This window comes from Drosophila hydei, unplaced genomic scaffold (assembly GCF_003285905.1).
Source record: "Drosophila hydei strain 15085-1641.00,03,60 unplaced genomic scaffold, DhydRS2 tig00008114-arrow-pilon, whole genome shotgun sequence".
NCBI classification, from domain to species: Eukaryota; Metazoa; Arthropoda; class Insecta; order Diptera; family Drosophilidae; genus Drosophila; species Drosophila hydei.
The window spans coordinates 3,517,889-3,541,708 of NW_022045827.1; the positions used below are offsets into that span (position 1 = coordinate 3,517,889).

Here is a 23,820-nt window from a genome sequence, read left to right on the forward strand (position 1 = left end):
ATTATATCATAACTAATAGTGCACACAACGGAGCACAACAATATAATCAAGCGAAACGACAGATACAAAACAAACACACACAACAACAATAACAAATAACAAACGGCAGAACGTTTAAGTGAGCAGCAGCGACAGCAGCAGCGACGCATCGTCGCGACGTAGGCAGCGACAGCGAAATAGCAACAAAATGTCGAAAAACTGTTGAGGTTTGTATTTGTATGTGTGAGTCTGTAACATTAACTTTGTGTATGCTTTATGAATGCCGTGCACTCTACTATATATATGTGTATGTGTATTTGTATGTGTTTGTATGTGAATACGTGGTTTATTTGCTGCTTCAGTGCATACGCTGGCTTCATGCCCCCTCTGCGTTCTCTTGCACATTCACTCTCTCTTTCTCTGTCTCTCGTGCTCTTCTCCTTCTGTCTCTGCTGTAGAGTGTGGCTTATGCTGCCAGCGCCGCAGTCGACGCAGTCTTGGGGTGCTCTACTTATTCTGTTCTTTTGGCATTTTTTTTGCGCCCCAATAGCGACGATGTTGATTACGGCCTACAGCCCAAAATGCCCCAACACACACGCACACGGACGCGCGCGCACACACACACACACAATCACACGAATTCAGACAAGCCATAACAATGGCAGCGCCAACAGCAAAAGTGTGTTGACATTTTTGTTGTTGTTGCTTTTGTTGTGTTTTTCCGTCTGTTTTGCTCTATATGTATGTATGTGTAGCTGCGTGTGTAAGTATCTCTGCCGCCTGGCAAGGGTAGTGTATGTGTTTAAATTATCAAGCTGAGCTTGTCAGCGCTAGCAGCACGCATGCACATACATACGTACATATGTATATATATGGAAATACAGCTGTATAGCAGTGTGTACACGTGTATACATGTGTATAAGTATGTACATATGTGTGTATATATAAATATTCGTTTGTAACTGTGCCGGTGGGCTGGAACTTGGACTGGTAGTGCGCAAAGGGCTTCAATTCACGACTACAAATGACAAAAAGACAAACAGACGGTGGAGAGAACGCAACCTATTGATTTTCAATCAATATTTATGGTGGCTTCCCTCACCCTGCGCTTCCGCTCGTGGCAAATGTGTCTTTTTCTTTCTGCTTCGGTCTTTTTAGCTTTTGTTGTTGTTTTTTTCTTGTCGTACGCTTTACTGTTCGATTTTTGAATACTGTCTTGCATTTGAATTGCTATTGCTTCTTCTGTGGCTTCGGCGCCAACGCCGCTGTTGCCGTTTTGTTGCTGCTTCTTTTTGCTCTATTCTGGTTTCACCTTTGGGCGACGCGAGACTCACTCACGCATGCATAATCAACAACTGTATTATTTCTGTGTGTGTGTCAGTGCGACTGCGCTGCCAACTTTGCTGCTTTTGCTTTTGCTATTGTTGTTGCTGTCACTGTAATCGCGGCTTTTTATTATCATTTGATTGCGCTGCTTTTATGGTTGCCGTTGTTTTTCATTTTTCTTGCTCTTTTGTCGCCTATTTGTGTGTGTGCTTCATTTTTTTGTCAATTCCCTTTTTGCAACGCAACCGCAAGACCGTTTTTGGCTTTGTTTTTATATCAATTAGTTTCTGTTGCTGTTGCTGCATTACTTTATTTATTTAATTTTCTTTTTTGGCTTTGTACTTATTTAATTTGCTGCGTGGCCACGTTTGGTCCTATATTTTCACCTGGGCTGTCAACGCCATTGGCTCAAATCATTTGCCGTACATTTTCTTAATTTGTATTTTGTTTTGCTTGTTTGTTTGTCTGCTACTTGTCTTGTTTGTTGTTGTAGCGCCGTTCGCCTGTCGCTTGTTTGTCACGCTTCACCATCGAACCGTTAGGCAACGTCGCCTACCGTTAATGGGAGCGTGTACTGCATTTGAGCCGTCGCACAGTGTAGCTCACGCATGGAAAGCCAGGACATAAACTGGGTTATGTTTGCTTTTTGTTTTATCGAGGAGTGAAATAATAGACATATTTTTTATGATATTTACTTAATTATAGCTATCCATTAATGTTGAACTATTTAACAATATTTATTGTTCAACTTAATTTATTAATCATTCATTTGAAAAAGGAAGATTAAAATTCACCTATTTTAAGTTAAATCTTTACAAAAAATATGATTTCGATATCCCTTGATTTTATTATTAAATGAGAGTTTAAGAACGTTTTTTTCTTAATTCCAATGTTTGTCAACGCTGCTCCACTGTGCATCCATGCAACTGTCATGTTTGCTTATGAGTATACGTATTGCATGTGTGTACATGTGTACGCCTTTCATTTCCGCCGGCGCTGTCAAATGTGCAGAGACGTCAGGTACCAGCTATTCCTTCCCACTACCCACCCCGTGAGCCAAACCCTTTGGGGCTATCCAGCCGGCGCTTTAGTTGTGTGCGCCACGTTTTCTCACCACGGCAACCACTTGTTTTCCCAAGCAAAACAACACACACAAACAGACACACACACACATGCTCAGAAAAAGCGCTCACTCATTCACTCTCTCGCACACATAAACCCGCCCTGCTTTAAGCAGGACTTTCCGCTCTGTTTGTATGTGTCGTCTGCGTTGACAGCGGCGCCAGCGTCACAGTTAACGTCAGCATCTGCGTCGACGCCAGCCGCAGCCGCACAATTCACACATTCCGTTGCGTCTCTTACGTCGCGGCAACAGATGAAAAAGTTTCTCGCGCGCAAGCATTCGAAAACCACAAAAACGCTGCGAAAACTTTAAATAGAATTTCGTTGTTGTTTTTGTTGCGTTTGTTATTGGTTTTTATATCGAGTTATTTAATTTACAAATTACGCATACGCAGCGCTCGCAGATTATCAGCCTGTAAATAGACTACACAATCGAGTGCGGTCAAAAAACGTGCACGGTCCATCAACTACAGTAAAATGTAACCTCTCTCTCTCTCTCTCTCTCTGTCTCTCTTGGTGTTTCCCTTTGTGTGTGCGTGAGGCTGTTGCGCGCGTTTTTTCTTGCTCTGTCGCCTTGAACATCAACATATGGCAACATAATTGTCTCGTTTCTGAAGTCGCATTCAATTTGTGCATAAATTGTGTTGTTTACGGTGCAGTTTTGTTGTTTTATTCAACAGTTTGTTTATGGAATAACTCAATTTAATCTAACATCTGGCCTGGTTAACGTTATATACATACATATGTAAAGGAAGAAAACAAGCAGTGCTTTTTGGTTTTAAAGTTCCATTTAAAGTTACTCAAAATACTTTGAAAAGTTTATAAATGTTGTGTGAAGAAATTTATTGTTTTAAATGAAGGAAAATATGAAATTGTAGTAAAAAGTTTTTATATTTATCTATGTGAACTAACGTTTGAGCGAAGCTATACTAATGGCACTTGGTACAGATGCTCTTTTTTTGGGAATGTGCTCAGTGTATGCAGTGGAATCGAGTAGCATAGATTAACTATATCATATAGCTGCTTTATAAATAGATTCGTCATAAAATAAAATTAGTTTTTTTTCAGTGAATTGTCTGGACAATAAAAGCTTAATGACAAGACTTTATATACTATGTAATATCAGCTGTTGAAAAATTGATAGCTTTGATGCTTAAGTTGTTAAGTCCTTAATACCGTTATAGAATATTAGGTAAGAGACTCAAACAGGCTAGTTAGCCACGGCAAACTATACAAAACCTATAGAATATCAAATTTTATGCTACCAGCAAAGATCTTAAAGTGTTTTGTGTCTTCTGTGTCTCAATCGCCATACAACAACTCTTCAGTGTCTATAATACATATTGCATGGTATCATCTAAAATTGCTAAGAGTATTTTAAATTCTGCAGCTTAATGTCAATGGCATTACGATTTTGATCGCGATCTCATTTATCGATTGGCATATAATGATGATGATTTGGCCAATTGGCTACGCTCAATTAGCTTAAAAGCCCATCAATAATTGTGTGTGTGCTGCGTAGTTGACCATTAGGTGATTAGTGCAGGGCATCCAATCCAATCTGTTAGCCATCAACAAGCTAACCAGCTCCTCGGGTCATATATAGCCACATATGGCCGTATAGCAGACGTGTATTCGCGAACAAACGAAAGTGAATTAACATAATGGATTCCGTGTACTACAGTGCTGCAGGGCCGCCTTGCATTTATCATACAAATTGCCAGCGCAGGCGGGCGAGAGGGGGGCGTATACGTGCTGCAGCAACTGAGGGAACGTCGGCTGCAACAGCGGCGGCGGCGGCGGCAGCAACAGCAGCTGCCACTTGCGCTTTCGCTGACCGCTGCCTGCTGCGTCTGCTGGTCACAGGTGGTCAGCGTCGTCGTCGCCATCATCATCATCATTATCGTCGTCGGATTGTGTGTCAGTGGGATAGACTTAAACGCAGTTCATTATTTATGCAGGCAGAGGGCCAGGCAGAGAGGAGGCGGTGGGAGACCGCAATTAATATCTCTACTTTGAAGCACATGTGTGTGCGTGTATGTGTGTGTGTGCGTGTGTGTGGCACACTTTGTTGTGGGCGTTGACATTGAGAGTCGTCCGGCGACACGCCCAATCGTGTAGTCCAGACGTGCTGTCGTCGGCCAACTGTCCCTTGGCACAGTGGATCAAAAGTTCAAGTGCGACAATAAAAAACTGCCTTTTTTTTCATTAAAGGCATACTCAAGCTTAAGCGAAGGCTGTACAATTTTTACGCAAAAATTAGAATATCAGGAATACTTATTCTTCATAGAAAGAACAAAGTTTTCCAATCTGTTCGTCTGTTTAAATGCGTCCAACTCGAAAACTATAAAAACTAACTTAATGAAATTTAAGATATGTATTCTCGCATATATTTTGCAGAGTAGACCATGATTTTTTTTAACTTTTCTTAATTTACTATATACAGACTAACATCTATTTTGGGTATACAAATTTTACAAACTTAATTTCTTGGAAATTTTATATATTACTGAACATGTTCTCTTCTAGACACTTCCACTTAAATACTCCAGTTTTGTAGTCGTATATTACCTACTAGACTACTCAGTGTGAGCTATTTTTTTGTTGAGCTATTGAGTGTTAATTGAATCCACTGTGCATTGTTCATCCGCCATGTTGGCCCTGCGTTTGATGGCAGCAATCGTTAATATTTAATGAACAATCGCATTTCACAAAGTTGACGCGAGTACGTTTCAGTTTTCTGACCTGAACGGGTTGGAGTGTGTCGAATGCAGGGAACGAAGGGGCCTGGGGTATTCCCGTACAGATAGCCAGCATTTAGACATCAACCCCATTGACACACTTGAATGAGGACCTTCGCGTGGCTCGTAGTGCCGCGAAATGCGACATTTATGACCATTAAAGTCGCCAGCAGAAGCAGCTACAACAAAAGCAAAGGTGGAGGGGTTAGGGGGGTTAGTGGCCAGGGGCTTGGGGAGGTTTGGTTTGGGGCTTTTCCATTTTTCATTTAAATGCCATGGAATAATTGCTTTTTCCTGTAGTGCAGCGCACATGTGTTGCCTGCGTGTGTGTGTGTGTGTGCATGTAGGAGGGGTAGAGGAAGGGGCAAATTAGGTACACTGTAAACAAAGCGGGCATTACATACATGCATACACATACACACATACACATATGTGCATGTGTTTGAGTAAACTGTCCACTTTTGTTCTAATGCCCTTCAAAAATAGCATAAATAACAATGTTTCATTATGTCAGCTTAGGCTTAGTCGATGTTTTATGAACTTTGGTACAGGTATATAGAAAAAAGATATATGAGGGATATATGCGAGAAGAAACCAAATTTAAAAGAAATTTATTCACTCTAATTTGCCAGAGATCATATGCATAGTCAGTATATGGAGCAGTTGCACAGAGATGCTGTAGGAGATGAGTTCGTATAGCTCTCTGGAAATGGTTTCAGTAATCTCTCCACATTCCGCCCAGCTGCAGATAGAAATATATAGTATAAAGTCGAAGCTAGTCTTCTAATAAGTTGTTAAATATTTGATGTATTGAATTTCATAGCTTTTCATGTTCTTGAATACATTAATCAAGTATTCTCTTTATTCTGAACATTCCCTTTGGCTTGTAGGGTACTTAGGCTATCTAGCTTTGCCACCTTGTTTCATGTCCTTGGTCAAGTTTTGCTTACCTTTTGTTCTTGTTGTTGTTATTGCAGCTGGCAGCATGGACTCGGCCGCCATGGCCATTGCTGTGGGCAGCAACTCGGGCCCCGGTAGCAGCAGCAGCGCCAGCAGCGGCTATGGCAGTGCCACGACCACGCCCACAACACCGCTAAGCTCCAGCGGCCATTACGAGGGAACGCCAACGCCAATGGCAACCATTGCGACGGTGGCGCCCTTCTACAGCGAAGCGCTGACCAGCTTGGATGCGCAGCAGCGACAGCAGCAGCAGCAGCACCAGCAGCAGCAGCAGCAAACGCACTTTTATCATCAGAATTATAACTATGGTGGAATGGAGGCGTACAACTACAGTGCGTACAACTATAGTGCGCCAGTGGTGCCGCCCAGTGGCTACCAGAAGCTGGCGGCTGTCAAATACAACAGCAGCAGCAGCAGCAATATTGGCAGCAGCAACACAAGCAGCAGCAGCATCAGCAGCAATAACAACCTTAGCAACATAAACAACAGCAGCAACAGCAGCAGCAGCAGCAGCAATATTATGAGCAGCAGCAAGCCGCAGGCGGCAGCCACGCCCTTTTATGCACAGCCCCAAAGCATGTCGATGTCGATGTCCATGTCGATGCCCATGACAGCAGGCAACTATATGAGCCAAGCGAATCCCTATGATGCTTACAAGTACAAGATGCCGACACAGCTGCAGCAGCAGCAACAGCAGCAGCAGCAGCAACAGCAGCAGCAGCAGCAGCTGCAACTGCAGTCAACGCAGCAGTATCACAACTTGAGCATGGCTCAAAAGCAAAGCCAACAGCAGCAACAGCAATTGCAGTCACAGCAGCAACAGCTGCCCGCACAGCAGCAGCTGCAGCAACAGCAACAGCTGCCGCCGCTCGAGCCAAACTATGCTGCAATCAAGCCAAGCAGTCGCTACCAGAACATGCCGCCTGCTCTGTATGGCAGTCCGGGCGCAGCTGGCTCGGGTGCAGCTCCGGCTGCCGCACAGCTGCCCGGCTCCTACTATGACAAGTATGCCATGTCGCTCTACTCGCCCAATGGCGGGCTGAGCTTTGGCGCACCTGCGCCGCTCTACAGTCCGCCGGAGCTGAGCGCTGAGACGGCCTATCGCAAGTCTAGCCACTGGAACGTTGACTACAATGCGGCCAACTGTCGCCCAGTGGGCAACAGCAGCGCCTATCATCATGCAGTGGCGAATGCTCCACCTCCACCTCCGCCCAATGCCAGCAGCAGCGATTTGTACTACAAATACGACAAGTACGCATCGCCTCAGGCGACGGCTACGTATGCCAGCAATCCCTATCAGGCGAACATCACACAGCCGTATGCCACACGCGGCATTTGGCCACCGAATCCTGTGGAGAATGCGCTGCCCAATGCCAGGCAAAACTGCTGCACTCAGGCCTATCCACAGCAGACCTGCTACTATCCTCGCAGCAATGGCTATGGCTCGCAGCCGTCGCAATATGCCGGCGCCCAGACCGGCGGCAGCCACAAGCTCAAGCATCCGACTGATCTCTATGCCTCCTATGAGCCACTCCCGCCCGCACAGCTGGGCTATGGCTACGCTCAGCCAGGCGCTGCGGGCGCACCGCCCAACCCAGCGACGGCCGCCAGCAACAGTCAGCGCTATGTGCCCCAGCTGGGCCTCAACATGGGCCTCAGCATGGGCGTGGGCGTGGGCGTGGGCGTGGGAGTCGGCATGGAGGCTAATGTAAACAGCGCCTACTACAATGATCTCAGCAGTCTGGACAGCTATGGGCCGGTACCTGTGCAGGTGCCAGTGCCCGCACAGCAAACGCATCGCTCTCAGCCATACCAAAGCGCCAGCTCCTTGGAGTACGCCTACAGGAAGCGCGCACCACCAACGACCAGCGGTTGCTATCTGTCGGCAGGTGGTGCGCCGCCGCCTCTGGGCAACCTGGAGGCTCATGTGGACAGCTTTGTGGGCTACGACCTGCATGCAGCTGCGCCTTCGCACTATCAAGCGCAACATCAGAAGTTGCAGTCGCAGTCCCTGGCGCCGCCACTGGCACAGCCCAGCTCGAATAGCTCCAATATACGCGACTTTCTGTCCAGCTGGAACGACGATGAGGAGGAGCAGCCAGCGCCACAACCAGCACGTTTGGAAGCTGAGTCCCTGCTGCCGACGGTGGCTGTGGTTGCGCCAGTTGCACCACCGAGCCAGTCGAGCTTCATCTACGAAACGCTGCCGCCAACAGGTCCGGTGGCCACGGCCGTCATGAACGAGCTGCCGCAGTGCCCCTCGATGAACTTGCCCGACATCATCATCGATCATCATCACGAGAAGTCAGCGTTGGCGCCCGTGGAGGATTCGTTTGGCAGCTTCGATGTGGAAAAGGAGCTGGATGAGCTGCGTCTCAAGAAGTGCGGCGCAGAAGCCAACGAGTCGCCGCCAGGCGATACAGATGCCTTGGCTGAGATACTCCGAGAGCCGGTGGTGTCGCAACCAGAGGAATCACTCGTGCTGCCCCTGCCCCTGCCGCTGTCCAGCCAACTGCTGCCGGACCCGACGGCCATTGAGTTCGATCAGAGCAACAGCAACTCAAATGAGTCCACATTCGAGAAGGAGTATGAGACATTCATAAACAAAAACGAGGGCAGCGACAGCGATCCGGATCCGAATGCTCAGCCTGACAGCGAGTGTCCGGATCATGCGAATCGCTTCAAGTTCTACAAGCGCAAGCGAAAGACAACGGAGCCGGCAGACGAGGCTGCAGCGGAGCCAGCAGTCATGGATAGCGCACCTACGCCCGCTGCTGCAGAAGCTACCTTGGATGTTGCTGCAGTTGCTGCTGCTGCTACTCCAGCTCCAGTTCTCTCTCCTGTCCCTGCTGCTGCTCCCTCAGACATGGCTCCTGCTCCACTGGCGCCCAAAGCAGCGGCACGCGCCAGTCGAATTCGATTGGCGCGCCGACGTCGCAATCGCATCAAGATGTTGAAGATTCTCGAATTTGAAAGTCCCAAGATCAAGCATCGCTTCTATTTCCGTACGCTCAAGCTGCTGCGCCGTCGATTCGCGTTGACCCGCCTGCGGCAGCAGCGTGTCGAACGCATCCGTCGCCATTTGGCACTCAGCAAGGAGCGTCGCCTGCCTCTGATCAAGCGCGAGTCTGCGAAGCAATATAAGGGCTTGGGCACTACGGAGGCCAGCTCGGATCGGGAAACAGTCATCAAGAGTGGCTACGCGCTGCGAGAGACACAGGCTCAGCGTGAGCTGGAGCATGGGAATGGAGACTCCAATCATACGGTGCAGTCCGTAGAGCTGCTGGGCAGCTTCAAGGGCTTCGATGATGTGGAGAATACAAATCTGTCGCCGAAGGCCAAACTGCATTCCGAAACGGAAGTGCAACAGGACACAAGCAAACCTGTTGAAGCAGCGTCCACGAGTGTTGAGGCTAAGCAGCTGGAAATACAGCGCTGGCTGGACCACAGCATGGAGGAGCACCCGGCTGCAATTCAGTCAACTGAAACTGCAGCCACAGTCATCTGCTTGAGCTCATCCTCCGCCTCGTCCTCCTCCTCGTCCTCTTCAACATCATCCTCGGCCAGCTCAACTAGCTCTTCGTCCAGCTCAAGCTCAAGCAGTTCCAGCGAGGAGAGCGACAAAAACGACTCCAGTTCGAGCAACAGCTGCTCCGGCGCGGAGAGTGACTTCAATGAGATGGCCGCACTGGAGAAGGAGCTCTCGCTAACCGATTTGCCAAAGCCTATGACGGATCTGCACAGCAGCGAGAGCTTGATGCAAGCGTCCAACAATGACATAGCGAAGCTCAAGCAAATCCTGGAGAGCGATGGCGACGATGAGGAGCAGCAGCAGCTGGCCAACAACGTACCAAAGCTAAGTGACCTTAGTAAAATTGCCTTAAATAGTTCCTTAAAATCTAGTGACATAGTCAAAGATGCCCGAGAGGCAGCCACTGAGCTGCCGCAAGAACAGCCTCAGCAGCACCGCGAGCTCAGCGTCGAGGAGGCGCTGGCTGAGATGTATCAGCAGATAGGCGTGGCCTCCGATGTCGAGGACAACGAGGAGGAAGCGGTAGCAGATGCCAAGCAGCTGATTGGCGCCGCCGCCGACTCTGGCCAGGACGTGCTGTTGATCAATCTAGCCGAGATTTTCGACAACACCAGCAGCGACCTCTACGTGGTGCAATGCGACATGAACGAGAACATACTGGGCGTGGTCGAGCCGGATGATCTCGAGCAACAGCCGCCGGCAGCTACAGCAGCTACAGAGCAGGCCAATACCCAACAACTGATCGAACTGCTGGCCGAACCGGAGTCGGATCACTTCGGTGCCACGCCCCTCATTCATCACGAGGAGGTGGTGCCCGATGGCAGCAACAAGATCTGCGCACGCCGCCAGTTCCTCAAGTATCTGCACGGCAAATACGTTCAGAACAACGTCAGTCGCTACGATCATGCCCAGCGTGTGCTGCGCAAGTACAAGCGGCGTCTACTGCTCCAGCAGCAGCGGCAGTCGACGCGTGCCACGCCCACAGCGCGTAGGCGTTAACCAAAGATAGCTGCAACAAACAGTGTGAAGGCTTTCCAGCTCAGTTGCTGGCAGGGGGTGGTAGTCGTTGTCGTTCGAGCGTGAAAAATCAACTTGACGTGCCTAATGGATTAGAAATTTAAATTCAAATTATCCACACACACACACACACAGAGACAGATTTACACCTACACACACACACACATTTCGTGAATCTCAAAAGACTTGTTTATATAAAATCAATTTTTTTGGCATTTGTTTAGTGCATACTGTAGTACATATACTAAATCTAATCAATATACATAGTTTTCTTTTTTTCACTAGACGCAATTGTATATAGTTAAAGCATAGCAAAGACTTACTTTTCTAAGACAAAAAGTGACATTTGCAGGCTCAAAAGTTTTTCAGTGTGACAAAAGAAATATAAATTCTTAAAGGCGTTCTATGTGTGCTTGATGTCGTTAACACAAGTTAGAAAGTTCAAGAATGTTAGCAATTCTTAAAAATTATTTTTTCAAACAGCAATTTGGTAATAATATAAATAATAAATAATATAAATTATATTTGCCTTTGTTTCATGTGAAAGTTTCAGTATAAACTGTGAAGCTTTGAGCATTCAAAAATATTCCAAAAATTCAAATTTAAGAATGACTTCTGATTTATAAAAAAAATATATATATATATATATATATATAATATATCAATAATTATTATTAATGTTTACCTAATATGTCAAAAAGCAATTTTCAAGCATAAAAAATTGTTGTTTAAATATTTCGAAATTTTTCATATTTTGTGCAATTTTTTAGAATTTTTTTCTCTATTTAAAGAAAGTCATATAAAATTGGTTCAGCCTGCAAATGTCCATATGACTAAATAAAATATCTAAATATATATATATTTATTTATATACATATTAATCATATATAGTATATATATATATATGGATATACGTATATTTATCAAGTCGTGCAATATTTTTTTTAAATGTGCAATTAATGTGTTTTAAGCTAATTTCTAAATAACAAACATTTTTCAAATTCGAATCTCGTGCAAAGTGAGGCCAGCTTGCGACGAGGCAGCGTGTCAGGGTGCGTACACCTGGCGTATACGCGATTAGAGACATGCATCTGTGTATGCGTGTGACTCAAGCTCGCGTGCAATTAGCTTTCTAAAAAAAAAAAACTAAACAAAAATCGAGCACATATGTCATTTCAGCCATATTAATACTTATCTATATATACTTATAAATTAATATGCTACACTATGAGTGCGAGTGCGACAGAGATAGCTAAATAACATTCATATTTCCATTTTTTTTTATGTATTTGTTTTTGTTTTTATTTTTATCAGTTAAGTGTATCAGCATTTTAGTCGGTGCGGGACAATTTAAAGCCGTCGCTCATCAGAGGTCAAACAGCAGATAGCGAAAGATATATAGTTACAGATATGGACATATATATATATATATATATATATATGTATATATGTATATATGTATATCAAAATCTGTGGCATGTATCTTGCGTGCTAACACACAAATTGTTAACTTGGCTGTGTGTATAATTATGGCCAAGTAAAGCCCTTTTATTTCAAGTTGATGGCCATATGGTTTTAAAAAAAGCGGTTAAATGGACATGACACATCCCCCAAAGAAACGCCCAAAACACCTTGTTGCTCATGCTCTTTGCATACGCTGTTTGTAAACTAATAAAAATAATTGTGCGCCTGCCTGTTTAGATCTATATATATATATATATATATATCCATAAACCATTGAGCTTTCTCCAAGTCTTTCTATAAAACTCTCTGGGAGATCGCCACAGAGTAGGAAGCCTATTGCAGTCTAGAGCATCTAGCAGTCGTTACTTGTCGTTTATCAAACTCTTATTTGGTTTATCATCGTTTTTACATAGCTTCGTTGAGTTTTAGTTAAGATTTTGCCAACTGCCTTTGTTCAATGAAGGCCACCAAAATGCAGCCTAGACCAAAAAATACAACAAAAACAGAATAAGAAGAAGAGTAATATATATACAAATACATATATATATATATATATATATATATATATATAGCAAGAAATACTGTTAGCTTAAGATTGTTAGAGAAAAGCTGTTGGTTCAGTTAGTGCAAGACTTGTTTTTGTTTTTAGTACAATTTACGTTAAGATTGGAAAATTGTTAAACATAGCGAAATTTATATATATATATATGTATATATTTTTAGCTATACAGACATTTTCATATACACACACATATACATAAATATATATATATATAGTATAGTATGTCTGGAAGACTTTTGGTGTAGAACTCTTAAATGGCCTTGTTTTTTCAAAGGGAATTTACACAACTTTGACGAAATATAGTATATAGATCCGGAACTGTAGATAAACCCCCTGTAGAAATTCGCAATGCAGTTGAAATTGGATTTGCTACAGCAGGAATAGCAGACGTAGCACGTTTTAACTATAACTAAAAACCAAAAAACAGAAGGAAACAAAAAACAAATCTAATCATGTGAGACCAACCACCTATAGCTAAACTGCAATTACTTGCAACATCATTTCTTCTAGCAAAACACACATTTTAAAGGACCAAAAAAGAAACACTAAATAATTGTTATTTATAAATGTAATATATATATATGTGAGTAAAAGTAAAAGTAAACAAAAAACACATATTGTTGTTGTGTTTTGTTTCGTTTGTGCAATATTTTTAAATGTGGCAGGCAAATCATATTTAGTTTAATATAATACGCTTAATTTTAGTACAAAAGCAAAAATCAAATGCAAAAAAATGCCCACTTAATGTAATATTTATTATATATTCGCTCTATATCTATATAAACTATATCATCTAAATGTCCTACACACACACACACACACCTTCTCTATCTATGTATAAATTTTAAAGTATAACTAAATATTTATATGCCGTGTACAACTCGAGTTTTTTAGTCCCTAAGCATTATACGATATGTCCAGATTGTGACTAATATATATATATATATATATATATATATATACATATATATATATAAGTGAATGTGAGTGTCTTTTGAGCATATATTAAAATGAAAATTCAATATTATATAGATGAAAAATCAACACCAGCAACAACAACAAATAAATTGTATTGATTGAAATAAATGTTTTATGTACATGTTATTGCAATATAAAAAAATAAGTCTTTTCTTACTAGAAATCTATGTGAACTAAGCTCTAAGTGCAGCTAGCCATTTGAAGTTTTAGTATAGTCCTTTCTTATTGTATTGGCGTAATAATATTGCATATATAGTTAATAATATAGCTAATTATATAGTTAATAATCTAGCAAGTGGGGTTATGCATTGCAAAGAATTTTAAACCTAAGGAATACCTGAAAAGAACTGACCACAAGATGTGTTATAATATATATCAAGCAAGGTCTGCTCAAAAACTAAAGGCTCAAGAAAGAAGACATCGAAGAAGAACCTACTCAAATTAAAAAAAGATTGTTCGATGATATTTGAGTATTAGAAAACACATTGACGCAGGTGTAAGAAAATATCTGATGGGGATACCATTAAAGCGAACAGGCAATAAATAATTAGTGGATAAATAAAAAATTTCTAAAAAAACACAAAATTCGCTAAGCTTTGAGAATAGAACTGGGTTATTTATACATATACATTTAAATATTTGTTCTTTGCAAAAGAAATTGAATTGAACTATTTCAAGATATCAGCAATAACTAGTTAGAGAATCTGCATTGATATTGGATCACATCAAAAGTAAAGCAATTCTATATAGTTTTGAGACATAGTGAAAATAAATCTGCCTTAATAAATTCTAAATTAATTTTCTTTATAATACAGCAATATATATTGCGATTTTATTCGTTTGCTTTTCTGTAGAATTCAAAAATACAGCACAGTTCACAAATCTAGAATTTGCAGGCTAAAGTAAAAAACCAACTGGGTTTAGGTTGCTTCATTGTCCTGCGCACCAAGGACTCGAATAGTATTTGCTTGCGTTTCGTTGCGCTATTCCTCACTCGCCCTCCCTCTCTCGCTCTCTCTTTGGTCCTACTCGTACTTGTCGAAGTAGCGCTTCTTCAGATCCGGCGGATACGTAACATATATGTAGTGCTCGTTCTGTCCACCCACCTCGCTCTGCACGATCTCGTGCGTGGAGGAGGAGGCGCGCAGCGATTGCTGCGAGGCGCCCACATGACGATGCCGCGTCTCCAGCGGCCGTGGATGTGTGTTGTAGTGAACACCACCAATGCCAGCACTAGCTGCACCACCAGAGCTGCTCATGTTGCTCACCACGCTCGTGGCAATTGGCCGGCCGGAGCTACTTGTATAGTCGCGTCGGTCTAAAATGTCCTGTGGGTAAACCAGGCTCGTCGAGTGACGATGCAGCGGCGTATTGGCGTTGGACGAGGACCCCCCCACTTGCCGGACGCCGGCTGACGAGCCGGTTGGGGTACCCTGTCCCGCTGCCGGTGCCGCTGGACGCTGATCGGCGATGTAGTGACGCGGGCTGTGCCGATGATATTGAACCGGTTCGGGATACAAGTCGCGTGCCTGCTGCTGTTGCTGCTGCTGTTGTTGCTGTTGCTGTTGCTGGTAGTATAATTGTTGCTGCTGCTGCTGCTGCTGTTGTTGCTGTTGATAGGGATCGGCAGTCCGACCAGGTATCCCGCCGGCGTCCAGCTGCAGCTCCTGCTGTGTGGCATAGTCGAGATGGTAGTGGTGCGGCGCCGGCATGTAGATGCTGCCGCCGGCTCCGACGCCTGCATAATGGTTGGCATTGATTGTCGTTTCTTCGGAGCTGAAACAAATGACTTGGGTTTGCTCAATCTCACATTGACGGACAGTAGCTTTTGCTGCTGCGGCCACACAGCCACACTTACTCAAACAGTATCCAAATGATGTAGTAGCAGAAGCAGATGCCCGTCGACAGCACAAATATCAGTATGACAATGAGACCCCAGGGAAAGGCACGTGGCTCTAGCGGCCCATCCTCCCAGTACCGATCACAGGTCAGGTACCAGCAGACCGCCTTGTTCATCTCCTCCTCCATCTCCTTGAACGCCTGATCGGACATGGCCAGCAGCAAGCTGCCAATGCAGCTGCGTAGCAGCAGCTCGCAGCGTGCCTTCAGCTTGCTCAACTCCTCCGGCTTGCAATTGGCGCGCACCTTGGCCTGCCCGTTGGCGCCGTCCACAGTCGTGCTGGGATCTGGCTGGCCGCTGCCCTCTGCATCGCCACTGTGTTCAGCTTCGTCCGTTTCGTTTTGCTTGGACTCCGCTGAATTAGATGCATCTGTCTCTGTGCGTTTCAGATGCGTCTGACTGAGCTCCTTCAGCTTCATCAGCAGCTTCTCGCCCGCCGACTTGGGCTTGGCCGCTGAACCATCGCCGGCATTGCTGGCCTCTGCCGGCGATTGTTTCTTAGTAGGGCTTGGCTTCTCTTGGAGTAATTGACGATTTTGTACTTTGACTGCACGAGTGGCACTCAATGTGGAAGTTCTGCAAGGGATTGGTGAATTGCAATCGAGATTTGTGACAGAGCCTTCAACTTGCCTTGGTATTAAACTCAAGTATGCGGCATTCGCTTTGGCCAGGGCGGAGTTCTGACCCAGAGAGTCGCCCCAAACTTCGATATCGGTGACGATGTGCTGATCGCCAAACTTAAGGCTAGAAGCGTCCTCCGTTTGGAATACCTCGCAACGCATTATATCGCAAAAGTCGGCCAAGCAAACGGAGTCCTCTGCCTGCATCAAAAGTGTTATCGAAACTTGTCCATTTACAGCTCTGCACGGGCTTACCTCATTGATGATGTGCTTGTGTCGCGTATCGAAGTGCAAGTCAAGATACTTTTCCTGATAGAAACTCTTGCCACAACGCCGGCAGGTCCACTGCGTGGGTCGATCCCGCTGCTTCTCATCCTGGCGAGGTGCAAACACATCTCTCAGCGGATGCAGCGGACACTCCAAGGGCAGCTTCACCTGGAAAGAACCAAATGCCAGCTATAGTGAGTCATCTTAATCCTCTTTAATCGTGCACTCACCTGATGCTTATCCAAAATAGGCGTCCACTTGGAGCGCACTATCTTGCGCACCAGTCGGCTGTTATCTCGCGAGCAGAGTATCTTGATAACGTTGGATGGTGGCCATGGTATTAGCAATAAAATGAAGATTAGAAATTGCCTGGATGTCATCAAGCAGAGCGTGAGTGAATGCAATCTGTAACGGATACAGATATATACATATATATATATATATATAGTTGTATAGTATAGTAATGCGATGCAATCGGACCTACTGACCGACTGGCCAGTTAATTACGAATGCCGCCCACAAGGCAAGCCCTGAGCACGCAACCCCTGGCTGCGTGCCTGTTTCTTAGTTATGCCTTTTTTTGGGTCACTTCAAGTAATAAAAAAAAGGGCAGCGCGCACAGAAAATCGATAAAGGAATGCGGTCGAGCGGGTTGCCAAGGTGTGTGGGGAGGGTGCAGGGTTATTGGCAGTTACTTGGCTCGTCCTGACAGTATCTAAAAATTGGCAGCAAAACGTACTTGCACTCACCTCGAATTGATGGATAATCAGACGACATTCATTATTTTTCGGCACCTTTTTTGGTCGCTGAAAAATGTTGCTCTTGAATTTTTAATGACAAATTTTAAGGTTAGGTGTGCTTGTAACGGTTTTTATTGCGTGGTCGTTATGAATGAGCTTAAAGTGCGTTAAATGTGCAAAAGAATTAAATTAGCAAATAGATAGCGTTTTTTTTCGTATTGTTATAAATAAAAGCTGCAGCCCCGTTGCTGCACGTTCGCACTGCTGAAAGTTTCTGCACTCTTTAACCCGCAAACGGCGCTCGCTCTCTCTCTCTCTCTATTGGACTTTCGCCTTATTGTCCTGCGCCACATGACAGCTGTTTGGCAGCGTTGCCAGACAGCGCGTTGTGTATTCCCTGCAAAAATATATTCATTGCATACTCTTAGGCAGCACCCATCAAATTCAATTTTTTTGCAATTAAACTTAATTTTTATTTCTTTCTGTTCATGTTGTTGCTACAGTCGCATTTGTGGCATGTGGAACGACCCCGAATTGATTTATATTTTTACAATTACTAGACTACCTTAATGTTTTTTGCGCACAACTTCTTCTGGCAACAAAAGTCTTCACATCTACAATAAATACTACTTAATGTACAGCCCAGATGCATGTCCAAAGATTCACAGTCCATTGTAGACGCGATTAATGGATGACTGTTGGAGTATTTTCTTCAGAGCTAAAAATACAAAAATTTTAAAATAAGAAATTGTAGATTTATATATATCTATTTGACTTTGGAAGTTTCGTAACTCACCTTCTTTGTCCTCCTCCGTCAAGTCCTGCTTGGGGAACTCCACATCGAATGTTATGTAAAGATTGCCCGTCAGATTGTTGTTCTCAAAGTTGGGCATTCCCTCGCCCTTCTTGCGTATGCGTGCACCCGGCCAGGTAATCTTCTCACGCGTTACGCTCACGCTGTGTCCGTCCAGATGCTTAATATCCATTGTAAAACCAATGAGTGCATCCTGCAGACTGATTGTCACATTTGTGTACAAGTCATCGGCCTTGCGTAGGAATCGTGCATGCGGCATCTGCTGCACACGCACAATCAAGTCTCCAGGCTCGCCATCAATGTGCGGCTCGCCTTCGGCCACAAAGCGTGTCTCCTGGCCATCGACCATGCCTTGCTCTACCTCAATCTCTAAGGTGCGCTCCTCGTTGACCAGCTTCACGTTGGGGCACTCATCACAAACGGTTTGCTGTATCATCTGGAAACGTCCGGGCCCCAGATTGCGCGTCACCATCTCCTGACGACAATTGCATTTGCGAGTACCAGAGGCTGGCTTCATTACGGGCTTGTTGCGCACAATTTCCACAAAGTTGCCCGAGTAGAGCTCCTCCAGGGAGACATACATGTTCATCACAATGTCAGCGCCACGGGGCGTATCGTGCTGGTGGGGATCACCATTGCCAAAATGGAACCCAAAGTCGCCAAAAAAACTAGAGAACGGATCGCCGCCATGATCCATCATGCCCTCTTTCTTTAAGCACTCCTCGCCGCAGCGATCGTAGGTTTTGCGTTTATCCGCATTCGAGAGGACTTCATAGGCGGCGCCCAGATCTTGAAATTTGGTGGACGCATCCGGATCATCTTTGTTTTTGTCCGGGTGTAATTCTTTTGCGAGGCGCCGATACGCTTTTTTTATTTCATTCGTGTTGGCATTCCGTTTAACTTTTAGAATTTCGTAAAAGTCTCGCCCCGCCAGCGCCTCGTCTAGTAGAAGCAGCGCCAGCTGCACAAGTAGCATGCCCTTTATTAGCTGCATTATATGTATGTGTCCTTTTGTATATTTTTTTGGCTACGTGGTTAGTATTCTCGCTGCGTGGTTTTTATTCAATTAAACATTATTTCCTTATCTTTTAAATGATTTTCAGCTCGTCAAAACAACACGGCTGGCAAATTTATCAAAAAAACTATCTAAGCTTGTGTGTGTGCATCGTGGTTGCCGTTGATTGGTTGAAACCGGCGGGGCAGTGCTGCCACCTAATGCTATATACCAGCTGTTTGTATTTCTAGTATTTGTGAGCCTTTGCGGTCACACTGAAAACACGTGCACAACAATTATCGATATTAAAAACAATACAAATATTAAGGAAATATTTCAAAACACCAAAATTGACTTCGAAGTTTTTATAACTTTATCATTACCTAATTAGTAGCATTATATTATTAACGGAGTTTTATGTTTCCTATTTTGTAGAAGATATAGTGATTCAAAAGTGAAATATTTTAATTTATAACCATTTTTCATTTCTTTGTACATTGGTTATTGTACATGCCAATTTGATGATTACATAGTAATTATAATTCTCCCACGTGCATTAGAACTCAGCAGCTGTAAATATAACTGCAATTAGATATAGAATAATCAATTGTAAACGCTGTTCTTTCAGTTGTTTACTCGCAAAGCTGTTTTATATCAATCATACGAGCGTGAACCATTAATAAATTACTCATCTCTAATAGCAGTGTTGGTAAATGTTACAAGCTTATAACAAATTTGTTAATCGGTGAGTGTAAGTGTTGATTGTTATTTGTTTAAAGCGGACAAATAGTTCGGCTTTGTTAATTGTTGCTGCCAGCTGCTTATACTTCAGTAGTGTCAATAAAGTATCCTTAAGTACAATTGTGTTTGTTTTTGCTTGCTAAATTCAAGATAATCGCGAAACAAACTGGTAGAAACCTTGCGTTATGCTCAAGGTTAACAATTAAGGGCAACAACTAAACGCAGACAAGGTAGAGGGAGAGAAAACCGTTTGAATATATCAACAAAAAAGTGGTGAGTAATAGATGTATTTAAGTGAGCTGTTGCATTCTCAGCAACTATCGGTGCACTTAAACAACTAAAATTCTTAGTGAATCACCGGCTGAAGCCGGAGTTCAGAGTGCAATATAAGCTGCATTCTTATCGAAAATGTTTTCTTTAGTTTTTCATACATTTCATTATCAACAAAGAACAAGTAATATAGATAATAGCAAACAAAGGAGTGTAAACGACATTTATTGCTTATATGTAGAGATTGTGTCATTCGATGCATTATAGTGAACACGCAGATAATGCTTTAATAATGGACTTTTCTTTCCCTTTGGGTTTTAGCTTTATCAGCAATAATCTTGAGGTTCTGCTAAACAAATATTTTAATTTCTTATCTTTTGTTTTATTTTTATTTTTAAGGCTTTCTCAGTCCAATATCTGAATCATGTACGGTCACAATAAATTGCACTGTAAATTGTTTATGTTAAAGTACATAAAATTGATTTGGGATAAGCTGTTAAGTTATCTATATATACGCGCTGTTATCTTATCTATATCTATATCTATATCTAAAAATATATATAGTTAATGCCCCTATCCTAAGTACTAATCAACACGTTTTATATAGACTATCTTATCATGGTTACAAATAATAAGCCTTACTATTGGGTAAACTAGACCTAAACATCCTATGAAACACGCCCTTTTCAGCAGCGGGATATATATAGTATATATATATATAGTCCTCGTTCTTCTATAATTCAGGCAAGATTAACCTATATATTGCCTGATAAATAAATAAATTTCTATACAGCGTTTTATCGAAAAGCTAAGGTCGAACCAAATTTGTTTTTCAGTCATATATTATATCATTGGACTGTTCCACAAGGCACTATCAATTGCATTCCTAAGTAGCTCATGCTCTTCAGATAAGGATTAGTCGCTGATTAAACAAAGAATTGGTACATTCAAATACGCAAACATCAAGTAATCGACCCACAGTCGTTGCTTGCCTTTGGAAGCGTGCGCGTGTGGACTCGAATTGACGGATCGGGTACTACGTAAGTGGCTGCAAAACCATTTAAGTTTAGCACGCAATCACAGAAGCCCTACAAATACTAGAAAGCGGGGTGCGTGGGCACTCGAGAACTATCAAAGACAAGAAAACTTGCACTCGGTTAATCTGCAGGACGGATATGTCCATTAGCAGATAACATATTTGCTATTTAAATAGCATACTGCGTATCGAGAACTTGAGTCCCAAACGATAAGCCAACAAGTGTCGAACGTATTTACGTGTATTATTAGACCAATGGCACTCAGCAGGGGGCAGCTGGGCAGTTGGGCCCATAAAAAGTGTATTAAACCATTGCGATTAAGATCTTCACGATTAGTTTTATTTACCTGATGATTATACAACGATTTCAATTGAGTTTCCTTCTATTTGCTCTAACTCTGAAAGTAGCTAAGGTTTTCAATACTTCTCTTCATCATGTGCTGTGAGTGCTGCGGCGAAACGCAGCGTAAAAGCTGGGTCTTTGGCATTGGCTCCTTGTTTGCCGTTCTGGGCATAGTCTTGGTTATCATCTGGCCCAATTTGGCGGATAAACTGGTTGAGAATGTAAGTTGATTAATATGCCATATTCGCACCATCTTTAGAAATTTTTAATTGAAGGGCTTAAAACTCGAACCGGGCACCGATACCTACGACAGCTGGCTGGAGGCCCCTATACCCATATACCTGAAATTCTATATGTTTAACTGGACTAATCCCCAGGACATACGCAATCCAAACATCAAACCGCACTTCACCGAAATGGGCCCGTATGTCTTCCTCGAGAAGCACAAAAAGGAGAACTTCACCTTCTTCGAAAATGCGACTGTAGCGTATTATGAGCGCCGCACTTGGTTCTTTGATGAGCAGCAGTCCAATGGCACGTTGCTTGACATGATTACGGCGGCACACGCCATAACGGCCACCGTAGCCGATGAGATGCGTCACTCGAAAAAGTTTATTAAAAAGATTGTTAACTTTATGATGAACACTGAAGGCGGCACTTTGTATACCACAAAGCCCGTGCACGAATGGATATTCGATGGCTATCAGGATGATCTCACGGATTTTCTTAATCTGTTTAACACTTCCAAAATTGATATTCCGTATAAACGTTTCGGCTGGCTTGCGGATCGCAACGGCTCACTGGAATACGATGGTCTTTTTACAATACACACGGGCACCGATGACATCTCAAATTTGGGACGCTTGACCCACTGGAATAAGAAAAACGAGACAGGATTCTATAAGTTGCCTTGCGGCATTGTCAACGGTACCACAGGCGATCTGTTTCCACCTAAAATGAACATTCAAGATGAGATTACTATATTTGCCACCGATGCTTGCCGATTCATGAATCTTCGACCTGAGGGAACCCTAGAGAAGCATGGCCTTACGGCAACACGTTGGGTAGGCACCGAGGAGACTCTCGATTCCGGCGAGAACTATCCAAATCAGGCCTGCTTCTGCGATCCACGCTTGCAGGAATGCCCCAAAACAGGCGTAGTCGAGTGCAAGGAATGTCGCGACAAAGCGCCAATTTACTCATCATTCCCGCATTTCTATTTGGCGGACAAGTCGTATTTGAATGCAGTCAGTGGTCTAAATCCTGAGAAGTCCAAGCACGAATTCGTAATGGCCGTGGAGCCAACCACGGGCGTGCCAGTTCAGGTGCATGGTCGCATTCAGATCAACATGATGCTGGAGCCGGATGATGATTACGAGTATGTCTAAAATTATTATACTTAGCTCATAACTGAAAATAATTTCTTTGTGGTTACAAAACCACAGTACAAATGATCAACTAGATTAGGCTTTATCAGAGTATAAAACGCTCACCTGAATACTATATTATAACATATATATAATACCATGATTTCTATTTTTGTAGCATTTACCGCGGCATTCAGAAGGTGTTGATGCCCATGTTTTGGTTCGATCAGTACGCCGAGCTTAGTCCCGAGCTGGCATCCAAGGCCAAGGTGAGTGTGCTTGCTGATGCACCTCGTATGAGTTCATAATCGAATTTCTTTGCTTTTAGCTGGCCATTAACTTATCGGACTATGGCTTGTACTTCGGCATTGCCTGCATTGTTTTTGGTAGCATCTTTTTGATCACTGGCATAACACTCACAATAACCAAGCGTTGGGTGCGTCGACCCGTCGACGATGAGGACTTATTGACCAATTGAAAGTAGCTGAATAACTTACCAAACTCTAGCCAAATTGTGCCAGGAAACACATTCACACATACACAGACGGACACTCGTTAACTTTGCTAGTTCATCATTTGCCTAAGTTTTGTTGTTTATTGCGTCGTTCGTCATTTTAATAGTTGACACGGCTCCTAATATACGCCGATGTTTATATGTGCTATATGCAGCATTTGTGATATACACACTCTAATTTTAAGTGCAATATACATGAATTTTGTATGTATTAACTTTACGATCTACCAACCGAGATGTTATGTATTTGCTTTAACATTCCTCTGACTGTTTGAAGCTTCAATTTGTAAATTTACTAAACTAAAACAAATAATAAACATTTGTGTACAACTTACAATTACGATAAGAAACAAACATTTTAAATCATGATTTTTATTACTCATATATATATATATAGTACACATACACGTATAGATAGTTATTACTATTTTGGCACCGACTGCTGCATATATATAAATAAATATATACATACAAGCAGTTGCCAGGATATATTGCTAGATTCCGTAAGAAAAACTTAATTGGAATCGCAGCGT

The 23,820-nt window shown here is 43.3% G+C and overlaps 4 protein-coding genes and 1 long non-coding RNA gene across 7 annotated transcripts; 3 read left to right on the forward strand and 2 right to left on the reverse strand.

Moving 5' to 3' along the window:
• Positions 1-169: 169 nt before the first annotated feature.
• On the forward strand, positions 170-10,832 carry LOC111599176. Its single transcript, XM_030224533.1, has 3 exons — positions 170-206; positions 6,146-6,582; positions 6,616-10,832. Exons 2-3 carry the CDS (start codon positions 6,154-6,156, stop codon positions 10,657-10,659), a joined length of 4,473 nt encoding a protein of 1,490 aa, XP_030080393.1. The 5' UTR covers positions 170-206; positions 6,146-6,153; the 3' UTR covers positions 10,660-10,832.
• A 3,693-nt stretch (positions 10,833-14,525) lies between these two features.
• Positions 14,526-17,600, reverse strand: LOC111599051. Of its 3 annotated transcripts, none has more exons than XM_023314569.2 (6): positions 17,218-17,600; positions 16,699-16,873; positions 16,457-16,636; positions 16,212-16,402; positions 15,540-16,157; positions 14,526-15,457 (listed from the first exon to the last, which is right to left on the reverse strand). In XM_023314569.2, the coding sequence occupies exons 2-6, from the start codon at positions 16,846-16,848 to the stop codon at positions 14,707-14,709; spliced, it is 1,890 nt and encodes a 629-aa protein (XP_023170337.2). In that variant the 5' UTR covers positions 16,849-16,873; positions 17,218-17,600; the 3' UTR covers positions 14,526-14,706. The 3 variants fall into 3 exon arrangements, with proteins under 3 accessions (XP_023170337.2, XP_023170338.2, XP_023170339.2); XM_023314570.2 differs by lacking the exon at positions 17,218-17,600 and adding an exon at positions 16,957-17,045; XM_023314571.2 differs by having other exon boundaries at positions 14,900-15,470.
• Positions 17,601-17,656: 56 nt separating this feature from the next.
• Positions 17,657-19,224, reverse strand: LOC111599053 (dnaJ homolog shv). Its single transcript, XM_023314573.2, has 2 exons — positions 18,005-19,224; positions 17,657-17,926 (listed from the first exon to the last, which is right to left on the reverse strand). The coding sequence occupies exons 1-2, from the start codon at positions 19,014-19,016 to the stop codon at positions 17,871-17,873; spliced, it is 1,068 nt and encodes a 355-aa protein (XP_023170341.1). The 5' UTR covers positions 19,017-19,224; the 3' UTR covers positions 17,657-17,870.
• Positions 19,225-19,573: 349 nt separating this feature from the next.
• LOC115483188 lies at positions 19,574-21,001 on the forward strand. The gene is made up of 3 exons (XR_003944273.1): positions 19,574-19,588; positions 19,645-20,030; positions 20,864-21,001. It is a non-coding gene; the product is annotated as an uncharacterized LOC115483188 (long non-coding RNA).
• Positions 21,002-21,452: 451 nt separating this feature from the next.
• Positions 21,453-23,633, forward strand: LOC111599052 (protein croquemort). Its single transcript, XM_030224373.1, has 4 exons — positions 21,453-21,627; positions 21,682-22,784; positions 22,952-23,042; positions 23,102-23,633. Exons 1-4 carry the CDS (start codon positions 21,499-21,501, stop codon positions 23,249-23,251), a joined length of 1,473 nt encoding a protein of 490 aa, XP_030080233.1. The 5' UTR covers positions 21,453-21,498; the 3' UTR covers positions 23,252-23,633.
• The last annotated feature ends 187 nt before the right edge of the window (positions 23,634-23,820 follow it).